General features: G+C 44.9%; 1 protein-coding gene across 7 annotated transcripts in view; it reads right to left on the bottom strand.

Annotated features, from left to right (window-relative positions):
* The window catches only part of FAM168B (family with sequence similarity 168 member B), a 45,393-nt gene that overhangs the window by 25,342 nt on the left and 3,311 nt on the right, over positions 1 to 16,740 (bottom strand). For all 7 annotated transcript variants that reach the window (XM_024243306.3, XM_024243309.3, XM_024243307.3 and 4 more), the window contains exon 2: positions 9,376 to 9,456. In XM_024243306.3, coding sequence (XP_024099074.1) covers positions 9,376 to 9,445 — 70 coding nt within the window. In that variant the 5' untranslated portion in view covers positions 9,446 to 9,456. The remainder of the gene's footprint in view (positions 1 to 9,375; positions 9,457 to 16,740) is intronic.

Here is a 16,740-nt window from a genome sequence, read left to right as displayed (position 1 = left end):
TGCCTCGGCCTCCCAAAGTGCGGGTTTACCGGCGTGAGTTACCACGCCTTGCCATATTTTGATGTTCTGATCCCCAACTTCTCCAGCACGACCAGCTAATATGTTTTCATATCTCCCCTCCAAAGCTCATGTTGAAATTTGTCATTTTAACAGCACTGAGAGGTGGGACCTTTAATAGGTGACGCCTTTATTATGAAAGTGGGTTCCTGATAAAAAGGACAAGTTCAGCCCCCTTTCTCTCTGACACACTCGCTGCCCTTCCACCATCCATCACAAGAGGATAGAGCCCAAAAGCCCTCACGAGATGCCATCGCCATGCTCTTGGACATCCCCAACCTCCAGAACCAAGAGCCTAATAAATTTCTGTTCATTATCCAGCCTGATATTCTGCTAAAGCAGCAAAAAACAAATTAAGACACCAGTCATAAACCCAGGCTGTGTCTTACTTAAGCTTCAGTCTTCTTACAAAAGGAGCTCTAACTGGGACTGCATACACACAGAAATGGGAAAAATCCAACTACAGTCCATGTGCAAACAAGCTGACCTTTATTAATACAAATGAGGAATCTTATTAAGACTAAACTATGACCTAGTAATTCATAATATGAACAAAACTGAAACATCAAATAAGACAATGAGTGCTACAGTCAGAATCCTGGCCCCAAGGTGCAACCAGCAGGGGGGCCTCAGGCATCCTGCCCTTTTCGATAAGGCCTCCCTTCCCTTCGGGCTGACCCCTCTGGCTCACAGTACAGGAGGCATCACTTGTGACAGCTGAAGTATTAGAAAGCATTCTTTTTTTTTTTTTTTTTGAGACAGAGTCTCGCTCTGTTGCCAGGCTGGAGTGCAATGGCGTGATCTCGGCTCACTGCAACCTCTACCTCCCTGGTTCAAGCGATTCTCCTGCCTCAGGCTCCTGAGTAGGTGGGATTTCGGGCACATGCCACCACGCCCAGCTAATTTTTGTATTTTTAGTAGAGACGGGGATTCACCATGTTGGCCAGGATGGTCTCGATCTCCTGACCTCATAATCCGCCCTCCTCGGCCTCCCAAAATGCTGGGATTACAGGTGTGAGCCGCTGCACCCAGCCAGAAAGCGTTCTTTCTATTCGGGGCACACAGCCAACAAGATGACCCAGGTTTCCTAGCCTTGACTACTGTTCCCACTAGTTGTGAGAGGCTGTAACTTCTCTACTGCGCACTTCCTTCCCCTGTAAATAAAGTTGAAAGAGAAGAGCAGTCTTCAAAAGAAACAGTGTTGAGGAGGCCTGGAGAAAGGTGTCTCTTACGGCACCTGGACTGGGATTTTTAAGGTGTTACGATCCCTTAGGAACAAATCACGGTGCTAACAGTAACCAAAGCAAGGAAGCCCTAAGGTTGAGGTAAAAACAGGGCAGGGGATCTGAGTGGAATGCCAAAAGGAAAATCCTTGTAGGTGGGACAGAAAGTTCTGAATACAGCTCCTCACGTGCCTCCCTTCAGCCCCCTCAGCCTGGATCCCTTGCTCTACTGCCCTGCAACCCTAAGCCATCCTGCAGGTTTCTGTGGGAACAGGAGGCATCAGCATCACCAACCCCCAGCCCCAGAATCCCTCCAAGTGCCCAGTTCTCATCTTTATCCTTGCTTCCAAGTTGCTTTCCTCACTTGAAACAGATCCCCCTCTACCTCAGCAGAAGCCATTCTGGGTTTCCCTCCTGGACTCTCACCTTCCCATTTGCCCTCTCTAATTAGTCAGAGAACAGAGTATGGTGGACGTCAAGGGCAGATTCAACTTCAAACAGACCCACAATGGCCACTGGAAAGACCAGGACAGCAGTTCTGGGGATGCTGAGAGACTCCTCAGAAGCCCAATTGTGAGCACAGGAAGACCAAGAAAGGTCTTGGACTGCCCTCAGAGACCATGGAATCAGCAAGATTTTTTTTTTTCCAATGGTTTCCTTCTTTAAAAAAAAAAAAACAAAAAACAGTTTCAACTACCAATGACCTAGATCATATCCTGTAGGCCTCTCCAAGAATTTCCACAAAATTCAAATTCCTCATCTCTCCCTAAAACTCTACCAATATATTCTCAGGGGAAGAGGGCTGCTCTGGATTTGTTTGCTGAAGATTGTGTTTAAAGGGTCCCTGAAAAACCACTGTCATCTTTGCTTAGTCCTTCCCATCCCCACTTTCTTTCTTTCTTTTTTTTTTTTCAGACGGAGTCTCGCTCTGTCGCCCAGGCTGGAATGCAGTGGCACAATCTCGGCTTACTGCAAGCTCCACCTCCTGGGTTCATGCCATTCTCCTGCCTCAGCCTCCTGGGTGGCTAGGACTACAGGGGCCCACACCCGGCTAATTTTTTGTATTTTTAGTAGAGACGGGGTTTCACCATGTTAGCCAGGATGGTCTCGATCTACATACCTCGTGATCCCCCCGCCTCAGCCTCCCAAAGTGCTGGGATTACAGGCATGAGCCACCGCGCCCGGCCCCCCACTTTCCAACAAGAAGTTAACACATCCTATAATGAAACAGCAAACACACACGATAGTATTTAAGATGGCATCACTAGCCACCAGCAACAAGATGTCACTACATACCTAGTCTCTGGTATGGGGGTCAAAGACTCCCAATCTCCTAGACAGCCTCTGCTGCTTCCGTGCTCCCATCGCCTCATCCCATCAGCCACATCCCACTTGCTGTCACCACCCTGACCCAAGCTGCAGCGTGGCTCCCCTCACTATCTCCAATGGTTTCTACCTGGACTGCACAAAACCCACAGAGGCAGCTTTGGAAGGACCCCTAACACTGCTTTAGCTGGTCTCATGTGCACCACCCTCTTTTTTCTCATTCTCTCCAGACAGCGAATCTGCAGGGTTCCAAGCAACGGAGTTAAGAATCACTATTTCTTCCTATTCCTGATCTTTCTGGGCACCCCACCTCCCAGCAGACACAGAGACTGTCTCCTTCACCATCTACTCTAGCCCTCTTCTGGCATGGTAGGCTGGAAAGGCCAGACTCCCTACATCAAGGGACCGGAGTGATCCCAAACCTGAATCATTTCTACAAGACTGATCACCTTGGCTGGGCGCGTTGGCTCACGCCTGCAATCCCAGCACTTTGGGAGGCCGAGGCGGGTGGATCACAAGGTCAAGAGATCGAGACCACGGTGAAACCCCGTCTCTACTAAAAATACAAAAAAAAAATTAGCTGGGCGCAGTGGCAGGCGCCTGTAGTCCCAGCTACTCAGGAGGCTGAGGCAGGAGAATGGCGTGAACCTGGGAGACGGAGCTTGCAGTGTGCCAAGATCGCGCCACTGCACTCCAGCCTGGGCGACAGAGCAAGACTCTGTCTTAAAAAAAAAAAAAAAAAAAAAAGACTGATCACCTTACAAAAGTAAAAGCTTCAGAACAGCAAAAAATACCATAGTTAAGCAAAAGGACAAATTCAGATAAAGTATCTGTAAATTATTTAGACAAAGGCCTAGTACACTTAATACGTAAGTAACTTTGAAAACTACAAAACAAACATCCCCCCCACCCCCACCACTCAAATCAATAGACACAGATAGACAGAATTGCAAACTACAACTATGCTGACTAACTTCAGACTAGCAGAAATCCAGAAGCTGGAAAACACATTCTGTTAGCCAGGCTGTGGGGAAATCGTCTCACACTGCTGATGAGAACTCAGCAGTATCCTAACAATCGCACGTGCATTTGCTCTCTGACCCAGCAACCCCAGCTCTAGGAACCCATCCTGAGGAGAATTCCCACAGAGTCATACAAACATAGGGCTGTTCACAGCATCATTACTAAAATAGCACACACTTCAAACAACTCCAATGCCCATCACAAGGAAACTGACTCAATCAACTATGGAAGCCCACAAGATGGAGTGTATGTAACACTATTACATTAAAAAAAAAAAAAAAAAAGAACAAGGCAAACCTCTGTGAACTGTTATGGAGTGATTCCTAGCAAACATTAAGCAACAAAGCGAAGTGAGCAACGCCGCCTGCATCTCTTTTCCAGAAAGAACCTGCTGTTCAGCCAGAAGTATGTGGGCCAACAGTCTCAGGAGCAGGACCAGGCTGCTGGTGCCTCATGTGGGCCTCCAACTGCTAACCCTTGCCCCAAAGCACCCCGTGGGCTGGCCATGAGTTCGGCAAATGTGCCTCAGTCTGAGGCTCTCCCTAATTCTACTTCCTCCCAGCTGGATTTTCCAATGTGATAGCCCCCCCAAAATGTTTACGTTCCTAACTCCATCCCAGTGTCCACTACCATTTGTGCAATAAAGGAGAAATTAGGATCTACAGCCTTGTTGACCTGGGGGGTGCTTGTCAATTCTCAGCATGGGCAAAAGGCCAGATCTAGGTTCTCCCTGGACAGAAGGCCGTGTGGCTGGAGGACAGAGAAACATGGGTTTTGGTGATCTTGAAGGGCTGTAGTGATAAAATTGGACCTTAGATGAGCTTCAAAATCAGTTAAAGTCTGCTTTAAGACATATGTCAAATTCTAAAGCTACCCCAGCAGACAGCAAAAACCAAACATCTCTGAAACACAGAGTCTTCCTTACTCCCCTGGTGTAAGAGACAAAGATCAGGGTACAGATCCACAAGAGGGATGGACTGTGCAGAGCATGTCAGGCTTATGGAAATCCTGCGCTCCAGAATAAGGGCAAAACAAAGGGAGACTGAGCCTTGCCAAAACTGAAACGCATCTAAGCCCAGCTCCAAGTGGATTAAGAAGACCATTCAGCATGCTACCTTTCCAGCAAAAGAAGACATCACCAGTGAAACCACCCATAACTTCTAATACACTGTGTAAGACACTTAACGAAAAACACTAGGCATGCCAAGACAGGACCACGTGACGGAAAAACAAAAGAACAGAACAAATGGACAATAAAAACTGACGCACAGGTGATCCAGAGACTGCAGTCAGCAAACAGTTTTTAAAATAACTCAGTAGTATGTTGGAAAAAACAGAAGATGGAGAAAATACATAAAAAGACTTGATTCAATACATGAGTTATAGCAAATTAGAGCAGAATTAGCAGGACAAATGGAAGCAGATCAGTATAAACTATCTGTATTAAAGCTCAAGGAGAAAAAAACAGAAACTACAAAACAGGGTGCAAGAGACAGGAAGGACAGACTGAAATGGTCTAATACACTTATAGATGGAGCTCCAGGAGAGGAGAGAAAGGGACAAAAACAGTATTTGAAGAGCTACTGCTACTGCTAGAAGAAATCAACTCAGAGTCAAGAAGTTCTCTGAACTCTATGCAAGGTAAAAACAAATAAAATGGCATCTAGTTACATCATGGTAAAAGCAAAGATATTTTTAAAGTAGCAAGGTGCACAGGGGTTGGGGGAAATGTAGAGAAGAAACATAATTTCAAAGAGGCAAAAATTATTCTGGGCCAGGCACAGCGGCTCAGGCCTGTGATCCCAGTACTTTGGGAGGCTGAGGTGGGATGAGCACAGGAGTTTGAGATCAGCCTGGGCAACATAGTGAGACCCGATCTTTACAAAAATTAAAATTATAAAATTATTCAGGCATGGTAGCACACATCTGTAGTCCCAGCTACTTGGGAGGCTGAGGCAGGAGGATCCCTTGAGTCCAAGGAGTTTGAGGCTGCCGTGAGCCATGACTACACCACTGCACTGCGGCCTGAATGACAGAGCAAGACCCTTTCACAAAAAAAAAAAAATATATATATATATATATATATATATATACATATTTTGACAGAAACCAGATGACAAATTTTATCTTTAAAGTGCTGAGAAGAAATAATGTGACCTTATTCAGGAAAATAATCTTCACAGATGTGATTAAGTGAAGGATCTTGAGATGAGGTCATCCTGGAATCCTGGACTGCCCAGGTTGGCTCTAAATCCAATGACAAGTGTCCTTATAAAAAACACACACGGCCGGGCACGGTGGCTCAGGCCTGTAATCCCAGCACTTTGGGAGGCCAATCACCTGAGGTCAGGAGTTCGAGACCAGCCTGGCCAACATGGTGAAACCCCATCTCTACTAAAAATACAAAAATTAGTCGGGCGTGGTGGCACGCACCACGCACCTGTAATCCCAGCTACTCAGGAGGCTGAGGCAGGAGAATCACTTGAACTTGGGAGGCAGATGTTGCACAGAGCCAACATCATGCCACTGCACTCCAGCCCGGGTGACGGAGTGAGACTTCGTCTCAAAACAAACAAACAAACAAACAAACACACAAAAGACACACAGGAGAGGATGTGACCATGGAGGCAGAAATGGGAGTGATGCAGCCACAAAGCCACATGCTGAAGATTGCAGACAGCCACCAGAAACTAGAAGAGGCAAGGAATGGATTTTCCTCTGGGCCTGCACTAGGAGTACAGACCTGCCAACGCCTTGATTTCGAACCTCTGGGAATACATCTCTATGGCTTTAACCCACCAAGTTTGTGGTTACCTGCTATAGCAGCCACAAAAAAAAACAAATACACTCGGCAAAAGAATGCCTCAAAAGGAAAGCAAAATAAAGACATTTTCACAAAACAAAATTCACTAACAGACTTATGGTTTAAAAAAAAAAATGTGGTTGGGCACAGTGGCTCACGCTTGTAATCCCGACACTTTGGGAGGCCGAGGTGGGAGGATCACCTGAGGTCAGGAGTTCTTGATCAGCCTGGCCAACATGGCAAAAACCCATCTCTACTAAAAATACAAACATTAGCTGGGCATGGTGGCGGGCACCTATAATCCCAGCAACTCAGGAGGCTGAGGCAGAAGAATCACCTGAACGCGGGAGGCAGAGATTGCAGTGAGCCAAGATCACGCCATTGCACTCCAGCCTGGGCAACAATAGTGAAACTCTGTCTCAGAAAAAAAAAAAAAAATGTTAAGAGAGTTGTTCAGATAAAGGTAAATGACTCCAGAGAGAAACATGTAAATAGAGAAAGCAATGAAGAGCACCAAAAACAGTAAATGTGTGAATAAATATAAATGGCTGTTGATTGCACAAAATTAAAACAGTAATGTCTTTTTTTTTTTTTTTTTTTTTTTTTGAGACAGAGTCTCGCTCTGTCACCTCCAGAGCGAGGTGTGTCGACTTGTGTCGTCTGGAGTACTGCGACACAAGTAATATCTTAAGGTAAGGCAACAATAGAAAAAGAGGAGCTCACGCTTATAATCACAGCACTTTGGGAGGCTCAGGAGGGCGGATCACTTGAGGTCAGCAGTTCGAGATCAGCCTGGCTAACACAGTGAACCCTGTCTCTACTAAAAATACAAAAAATTAGCTGGGCATGGTGGCATGCATCTGTAATCCCAGTTACTCAGGAGGCTGAGGCTGGAGAATTGCTTGAATCCGGGAGATGGAGGTTGTAGTGAGCTGAGATCATGCCACTGTATTCCAGCCTGGGCAACAGGGCGAGACTGTCCCAAAAAAATAAAAATTAAAAAAGTATAATCTTTATAATAAGCACTAAAACTATAGTAAAAGAATTTTTTTTTTTTTTGAGACAGAGTCTTGCTCTGTCACCCAGGCTGGAGTGCAGTGGCACGATCTTGGCTCACTGCAAGTTCCACCTCCCGGGTTCATGCCATTCTCCTGCCTCAGCCTCCTGAGTAGCTGGGACTACAGGCGCCTGCCACCATGCCCGGCTAATTTTTTTTTGTATTTTTAGTAGAGACGGGGTTTCACCGTGTTAGCCAGGATGGTCTCGATCTCCTGAACTCATGATCTGCCTGCCTCAGCCTCCCAAAGTGCTGGGATTATAGGCATAAGCCACTGCGCCCAGTCTGTCACTCCTTTTCTTATTATTTCTCTACTCAGTCCTCCTGGAGAAGAGCTCCAGATGTTTCTTTACTGTTCTGTTTTCCTCCCTTTCCTTATTGCATTCTGGTTCTCTCTTAACCAGTGTCTTGTCTTGATATTAACCTGAAATTTGTTCATATGCCATTTTGTTTCATTTCTTAAAGTTCCAGCTAGTTCTTTTTTCTCAGCATCTTGTTCCCCTCATGTTTCTGATTCTTTCTTTTACATCTGCAATTCTTCTAAACTTGGCTATGTGACTACCATCTACCTGATGATTCTTCTCCTGCAGTCTGTCATGGCTGGTGCCTCTTACTTGATGGGAGGCATCCCATGCTAGCAGGCAGAACTTTGCCTGCAGGAAGCCCACGCAACCTGGGTTGTGAACATATGCCCCCACAGCAGTTCTGCATTCGCTGCTGTCAGGAGCCCGAGGAGTAATGAAGCCTGGAGACGATTTTTATGTTAATTTCTCAACTTCTGAACCCCTGGGGAGTATAATACAAGCTAGAGCCCCAAACATCTCTGAATGCTTACAGTCTTAGTAAAGATCTCCCCCTTCTCAGAACCCAAGCATACAAACTTCCTTATGGGGCCACTGGACAACTAGACTCTTTAGTCTATCTCTTTGCTGGGGAGTATCACCCTCCAGAGGGACGAGAATGATTGATAAGAAGTCTCACTCTCATTCCGTCGCAAGGGTCCTAATACTCAATCTCTATCCCCCTGTGGGTTGTTAAAACCCACAAATAGCACATGTGCCCAGCACAGGCACGACATTAGTTCAAAGGCCAAGTTAGCTGGGTTTAACATGGCTTTCACATTTGACCCCAGATATCTCTCTTACCTCCTGCAAGTTCAGTTATACATTTGTAAAATGTTTTATTTCACTTTCTGAGAGTCTTAGCAACAAAGTTTTGGGGTTATCTCTTCTACCATATTATCAAAACCCAAAATGAAACTGTATCATCATAAATAACTACTCCTTGTGCAAAGTCACCGAAGGGAACAACCATTTGCTATTTCTGACCAACCAGCTCCTATCCCCTCAATATCCATTTCGCTGCAACCTTCACTTGCAGTCCATATTTGACTAGCTGACTCCACTAAAGGGATGTGGATCAGGCCTAAGTCAATCAGCAGACTCCCCTTTGTGGCCCAGGGATGGATGCTGAGTTTAATCAGAACAAAGCCCAGGACTGGTTTGAATAGAGAACAAGCAGCCCCATCACGCTTTCCTGTAGGGTGGAGGTAGAGAGGCTCTTAGACTGAGGGACTACTGGGAGGGGCCTGAACTTCAGAGACCACAATGAGAAGGAGTGGGACCTGTGACCAACACTAAGTTAATACTGAGGAAGCGAAGCTGAGACCAGGAGGTAGAGAAACTAGATCCTGGTCCCAACTGCTGGAGCCACTAGATCAAGTTTTGACCAAATCCAGTCCTATCATTTGATTTTTCACTTCCAGGTATTTTCTTTCTTGTCTAAGCCACTTTGAGCTGCGTTGTCAAGAGAAAGCATTCTTAGTGACATGAAAATATACCAAGTATTCAAAGTTCAAAAACGAAAACAAAATTTTACTTGCTTACCTGGATAACCAATTCCTTTGGCATTTGCATAGGGAACCCCAGAAGATCCAGGACTATAAACAGGATTCATGATTTCAAAAACTAAAAGAAAAAAAAAGGGAATTTAGCCAAGCACTTTTGCTCTCAGATTGTTCTCCAGTACCAGTCCCCAAAAAGCAGGTAGCTAGAGTCCTTTCTCTAGGCTGCTATAAAACAATGCATTTCATGCTGCCCCCAACCAGCAGAGAACAGAAAAGGGACACTCGATGTCCTAATAGGTGCCAAACCAGGGCATGATAAATTTTTCTTCACAGTTCTCCTCAGTCCATCAGAAGCTAAGGAGTAAGAATTGTTAGCTATATGTCCACAAAAAACAAGGGGAAAGGCCAGGTACGGTGGCGCAATCCTGTAATCCCAGCACTTCGGGAGGCCAAGGTGGGCAGATCACCTGAGGTCAGGAGTTTGAGACCAGCCTGGCCAACATGGTGAAACTCTATCTCTACTAAAAATACAAAAATTGGCCAAGCATGGTGGCTCATACCTCTAATCTTAGCACTTTGGGAGGCTGAGGTGGAGGGATCACGAGGTCAGGAGATCAAGACCATCCTGGCCAACATGGTCAAACTCCGTCTCTACTAAAAATACAAAAATTAGCTGGGCGTGGTGGCGCGTGCCTGTAATCCCAGCTACACAGAAGGCTAAGGCAGGAGAATCGCTTGAACCAGGTAGTCGGAGGTTGCAGTGAGCCAAGATTGCGCCACTGCACTCCAGCCTGGCAACAAAGCGAGACTCCGTCTCAAAAAAAAAAAAACAAAACAAAAACAAACAAAAATTAGCCAAGTGTGGTGACGCACACCTGTAATCCCAGCTACCTGGGAGGCTGAGGCACAACAATCACTTGAATCCAGGAGGTGGAGATTGGCAGTGAGCCGAGCTCATGCCATTGCACTCCAACCTGGGCAACAGAGCGAGACTTTGTCGCAAAAAAAACGGGAAAACTCTACAAGTAACCAAAATGTTCTTCTAACAGAGGATAGTTAAGTTAACCAAGACATATCCAGAACATGAAATATCACGCAGCTGCTTTTCAAGAAATGCTTAATACAATGTTAACTGAAAACAAAGTAGAATATTATACTGCATCCTGCATTACACAGTATGATCCCAAATAAACACCTATGGGTATAAAGATGTGCATCCCTGGCACAAACAGAAAAAAAGTCTGAAAAGAAATATATAAAAATATGAACAGTGATTGACTCTAGATGGGAGTGGATTTAGTGTTCCTTTTGCAGTTTCCTGTATTTATTTATTATTATTATTTTTTTCCCAGACGGAGTCTCGCTCTATTGCTAGGCTGGAGTGCAGTGGCATGATCTCAGCTCACTGCAACTTTGCCTCCCAGGTTTAAGTGATTCTCCTGCCTCAGCCTCCTGCATAGCAGGGACTACAGGCATGCGCCACCACACCCAGCTAATTTTTGTATTTTTAGTAGAGATGGGGTTTCACCATGTTGGCCAGGACGGTCTCATCTCTTGACCTCGTGATCCGCCCACCTCAGCCTCCCAAAGTGCTAGGACTGTATTTCTTCCCCCCACTCCCCACCCCACCCCAAGACAGGGTCTTGCTCTGTTGCCCAGGCTGGAGTGCAGTGGCACAATCTCAGCTCACTGCAACCTTGACCTCCTGGGTTCAAGTGATTATCCCACCTCAGCCTCCCTAGGAGCTGGGACTACAGGTGTGGTGCCACCACGCCTGGCTAAGTTTTGTATTTTTTTTTTTTTTAATAGAGATGAGGTTCCATCATGTTGCCCAGGCTAGTTTCAGACTTCTGGGCTCAAGAGATCCACCCACCTCAGCTTCCCGAGTAGATGGGACTACAGGTGTGTGCCACCATGCCACTCTAGTTTCCTGTATTTCTTTAAAAACTTGTTAAATTTTTTTTCCTAAGAAAGACTAATTGGTTACAGTCCAGCACTTCTATGAATCCATTCAATGTTTTATCATCCATCAATCTTTCTTTTTCCCGACAAGTTCAAGAACTTGCACAGCCACAACCAGGACTTTACCCCTCCCCAACAGAATTACTGTTGGGAACTGATTCCCATTCAGCTCTCTAGTAAGCTCCTCTGAATCTTATCCAGGGTATTATTTACTTTTATTTATTTATTTATTTTTTAGACGTGGTCTCGCTCTGTCAGTCATAGCTCACTGCAGACTTGATCACCCAAGTTTAAGTGATCTTCCCACCTCAGCCTCCAGAGTAGCCAGGACTACAGGTGTGCATCGCCACATCTGGCTCATTTTTAGTAGAGACAGAGTCTCACTATGTCACTCAGGCTGGTCTTAAACTCCTGAGTTCAAGTGATCCTCCCGCCTTGGCCTCCTAAAATGCAGTGTATTAAAGTGTGAGCTTTCACTATTCCTCATCTGGTAAATCATTCACTGATGTATGTGGTTATAAAGATTAAGGTGATCTTTAAGATTTGAAACAGCATGTGTGGGGGTAGGGGGGTATATGGGAACTCTCTGTACCTTCTGCTCAATTATGCTGTGAACCTAAAACTGCTAGACCTAAAAAAAGTCTATTTTTAGGCTGAGTACAATGGCTCATGCCTGTATTCCCAGCACTGTGGGAGCATCGCTTGAGGCCAGGAGTTCAAGACCAGCCTGGGCAATGTAACAAGCTTCCACCTCTGAAACACATGTAATAAGTAACAAAACACAAAATGTGCATTTTATGTCTGCCTTCCCCACATCCCCATTTAGAATGTAGCCAAAACAAGCAGGGAATATGCACTTGGTTCTGTTTAAAGGCAATATCTCCAGCATCAATAACAACATCTGGTACAAAATAAGTGCAACTACCTACCGACTTTCTAAAAAACAAATGCCTTTCAGAACACTCTAGGTGTCAAAATCCATTACAAAGACAAAGTACAAAAAGAAATCACTTCAAATTTTCAGCTCATTTGACTCAGAATATTCACAATCAAGCAATCCTGTAGTAGAAAATATTAGGTCACATCCTTAGCCTCTGTAACAGGAAGTTCTGGATTAAATTAGGAATAAACTGGCAACTTTAGTAACTAAAACATCCATTACCTGAATTATCTAATTTTTTTAAACTTCTAAACCAAATCCAAATGCCAAATTTGTCATGCCATTCACAACTACAGCTACGTGATAGGTCTTGACCAGCAATGACCAATAAACTTTGTACAATGACCACATCCTTCTCTATCTGTGCTGTCCCCTACAGCAGCCGCCTGCCAAGAGTGCTGAGCACCTGAAAAATAAGGCTAAATGAGGCTACTGTGAGATTGATCTTTTAGCTTTATTTAACTTCAACATAAGTAGTCACATGTGGCTAGTGGTTACTATACTGGACAGTGCAGGCCTACAGTTCAGAGTAGGGAGAAAACAAGTATACAAAGGCATAGCAGGTAGGCAGGAGAATCAATTGTGTGTCTTACCCTATAGTTTAGGAATAAACATACTAGCAACTGCCAATCCCTATTCCCCTGTACTTTTAACCCATGCTTGGCGGATCTGCAACCAAGAACTTGTGGAGGTCTGCAAATACTTCACCTACTTCTCTGGTTCAACTATCATCTCTCAAGAAGCAAATATTTCCCAAATGTTCTTTCTTTCTTCTGTGCCAGGAGCTAATTTTTATTTCTTAATTGAATTCCAGATAAGCAAAGCACTACACAAAGGCCACAGAGAAAACAAAATGGCAAGTCACAATCTCTTCTGAGTTTTACAATCTGGAAAAGCGCTGTCCAACAGAACTGTTCACAAAGATGGAAACAAGCCCTGGCAATATGGCAAGACCCTGTTTCTACAAAAAGTAAAAAGATCAGCTGGATGTGGCGGTGCACACCTGTGGTCCCAGCTACTTGAGATCAGTTGAGTCCGGGAGTTCGAGGCTGCAGTGAGCTATGATCGTATCACTGCAGTCCAGCCTAGACAATGGAACAAGACCCTATCTCAAAAACAAAGATGAAAACCTGTCTGTACTGTCCAAATATGGTAACTGAATTTTTAGTTTAATTAACTTCAACAGTCCTAGGTAGGTGACAGCCATTGTATTGGACAGTGCAGACATATACATGATAAGATTAAAAGTATGAATACTTCTTGATACAAAGCAACAAGTGTTAAGAGTCACAAGAGAATAAAGTGTTCTGAGGGCTGAGAGGGGAGAGCAAAAATTCTGTGGGGGAGGGAAGAAATAGGAAAAACTTGATTAAAGGGCAGCATTAGGCTGGGCACAGTGGCTCATGCCTGTAATCCCAGTACTTTCGGAGGCTGAGGTGAGAGGTTCACTTGAGGTCAGGAGTTGGAGACCAGCCTAGCCAACATGGTGAAACCCCATCTCTACTAAAAATACAACAAAAATTAGCCAGACATGTTGGCAGGCACCTGTAATCCCAGCTACACAGGAGGCTGAGGCAGGAGAATCACCTGAATCTGGGAGGCAGAGGTTGCAGTGAGCTGAGATCGTGCCACTGCACTCCAGCCTGGGCAACAGAGCAAGACTCCGTCTGAAAAAACAGTAATAATAATAATTAAAGGGCAGCATTTCCAATAAACAATGGATAGGATCAAATCAGCCTCAGAAATGAGAAAAAGCAAGATGCAGTTTAGGAACATTAAGCAATTGAGTTTGTTTGGAGCTTAGGCTCTATGTAGGGAATCAGTAATAGATGATTGTGGAGACATAGCTTAGGTACAACCACCAGGTGGAGACCCTTAAATATGGGCTGAGTGGAGATGTCCTCTGGTAGGCAAAGAAGCTCCTGAGCAACTCTGAGGTAAACAGAGTTACCACATGACCCCACAATTCCACTCCTAGGTACATACCCAAGGGAAGTGAAAACACATGCTACACCTACAGTTGGACATGAACATTTATAACAGCATTATTCCTAACAGCCAAAAACTGCAAACTCAAATGAAGTATTGAAGGATGTTAGGAGGCTCTCCTTCCATAACGACCTGACTTATAGCCTAGACCAATAATAATAAAACTCTACTTGGCTGGTTGCAGTGGCTCATTCCTGTAATCCCAGCACTTTGGGAGGCCGATGAGGGCGGATCGCTTGAGGCCAGGCGTTGGAGAACAGCCTGGGCAACATGGTGAAACCCCATCTCTGCTAAAAATACAAAAATTAGCTGTGTGTGGTGGCACACACTTGTAATCCCAGCTACTTGGGAGGCTGAGGCATGAGAACTGCTTGAACCTGGGAGGTAGAAGCTGCAGTGAGCTGAAATCACACCACTGCACTCCAGCTGGGGCGACAGAGCAAGACTCCGTCTGGGGGAAAAAAAAAATCAAATGGAATCTTTACATCTGACTTCCAGTTTACAAAAAAGGCAGGAGTAGGAGGGAATATGCTGAAAGACACCATGAAACAATCAGACAAACCCCAAAAGTGGGACATTCCAGAGGACAAATGACCCAGTTTCTTCAATAAGGCAATGGTGGGGGGAAAAAAGGGGCGGGAGAGGAGGAAGGCCAGAGTTCTAGATTAAAATAGATATAGACATAAAAGCAATAGCTGAATTTTGTTTGGACTCGATTTAGACTGAAACAACTGTAAATAGAGTTTAAAGATATCTGGGACACGACTGAATACTGGGTATCAGCTGGTATGAAACAATTATGTTTAATCCTGATAACAGTACTGTGATTATGTATAATTACATAAATTTGTAAAGACACAATAAAGTATATAAAGTTGAAAATGATACATCTATACTTTAAAATATTTCTACAAAAAGAGCAAATACAACAAAATGCTAACAATCTTTACATCAAGATGTTGCATATAAGGTTGTGCACTATATTGCCGCATTTTCAATTTTGCATAATGCAAAACTAAAGAAAAAACACACCATCACCAATCTACCTGAAATGTTAGTGCCACTAAAATCTCTCTGCAACCACCAACTTTCCAGTCTAATTTGCTGTGGACTAAGAAACCCAAACCCAAGGCTGGATCTACAGAGTACCACTTTTTTTTTTTTTTTGAGACGGAGTTTTCACTTTTGTTGCCCAGGCTGGAGGGCAACGGCACAATCTCAGCTCACTGCAACCTCTGACTCCCGGGTTCAAGCAATTCTCCTGCCTCAGCCTCCTGAGTAGCTGGGATTACAGGCATGTGCCACCACACCCATCTAATTTTGTATTTTTAGTAGAGACAGGGTTTATCCATGTTGGTCAGGTTGGTCTCGAACTTCCAACCGCAGGTGATCCACCAGTCTTGGCCTCCCAAAGTGCTGGGATTACAGGCATGAGCCACCGCACCGGGCCGAGCTTACCACATTTTTAGTTTCCCATTTGAAATGACTCAACTGTCAGAATTCTTATGGGTGGTTTGACACCTGCGTTAGAATAGACAAATGTCAGATTACCTTTAAAAAGATGACAGCAAAAATTCCTAACTTGAAAATCAAATCATAATCAGAAGAAAAGTCTATCTTTAAAATGAAAGACCTGGCTGGGCGCAGTGGCTCACGCCTGTAATCCCAGCACTTTGGCAGGCCGAGGTGGGCGGATCACGAGGTCAGGAGATCGAGACCATCCTGGCTAACACGGTGGAACCCGTCTCTACTAAAAAAAATACAAAAAAAAATTAGCCAGGCGTGGTGGCGGGCGCCTGTAGTCACAACTACTTGGGGAGGCTGAGGCAGGAGAACGGCGTGAACCCGGAAGGCGGAGCTTGCAGTGAGCCGAGATGGCGCCACTGCACTCCAGTCTGGGCAACAGAGCGAGACTCCATCTCACGAAAAAAAAAAAAAGACAGACCTGGCTGGGCATGGTGGCTCACGCCTGTAATCCCAGCACTTTGGGAGGCCGATGAGGGTGGATACGAGGTCAGGAGATCGAGACCATAGTGAAACCCCGTCTCTACTAAAAATACAAAAAAAAAAAAAAAAAAAAAAATTAGCCGGGCACGGTGGTGGGCGCCTGTACCCAGCTACTCGGGAGGCTGAGGCCGGAGAACGGCGTGAACCCGGGAGGCAGGGCTCGCAACGAGCCCAGACAGCGCCACTGCACTCCAGCCTGGGCGACAGAGCGAGACTCTGTCTCAAAAAAAAAAAAAGACCTATCACTATACTATTTTTTCTTAGTTTGGAAACATACCATCTCTAAACAAAGTTCCACACAGAGCACTAAGTATGAAATACTATAACACGAGGCCTTTAAAATTTTATATCAACAAACCTAATTTCAAGAGGTTTAGATTCACTCTCAGAAACACCAATATACAAGATACAATACTCAGAAAAATCAACATTGGAAATTCTCAGTAATGTCTGGCAACATCAACAAGAGCTTGTAGACATGGTGGTAAGTGCCTGTAACACCAGTGC

This window comes from Pongo abelii, chromosome 11 (genome assembly GCF_028885655.2).
Source record: "Pongo abelii isolate AG06213 chromosome 11, NHGRI_mPonAbe1-v2.0_pri, whole genome shotgun sequence".
NCBI classification, from domain to species: Eukaryota; Metazoa; Chordata; class Mammalia; order Primates; family Hominidae; genus Pongo; species Pongo abelii.
This window is presented reverse-complemented; position numbering and strand designations above follow the sequence as displayed.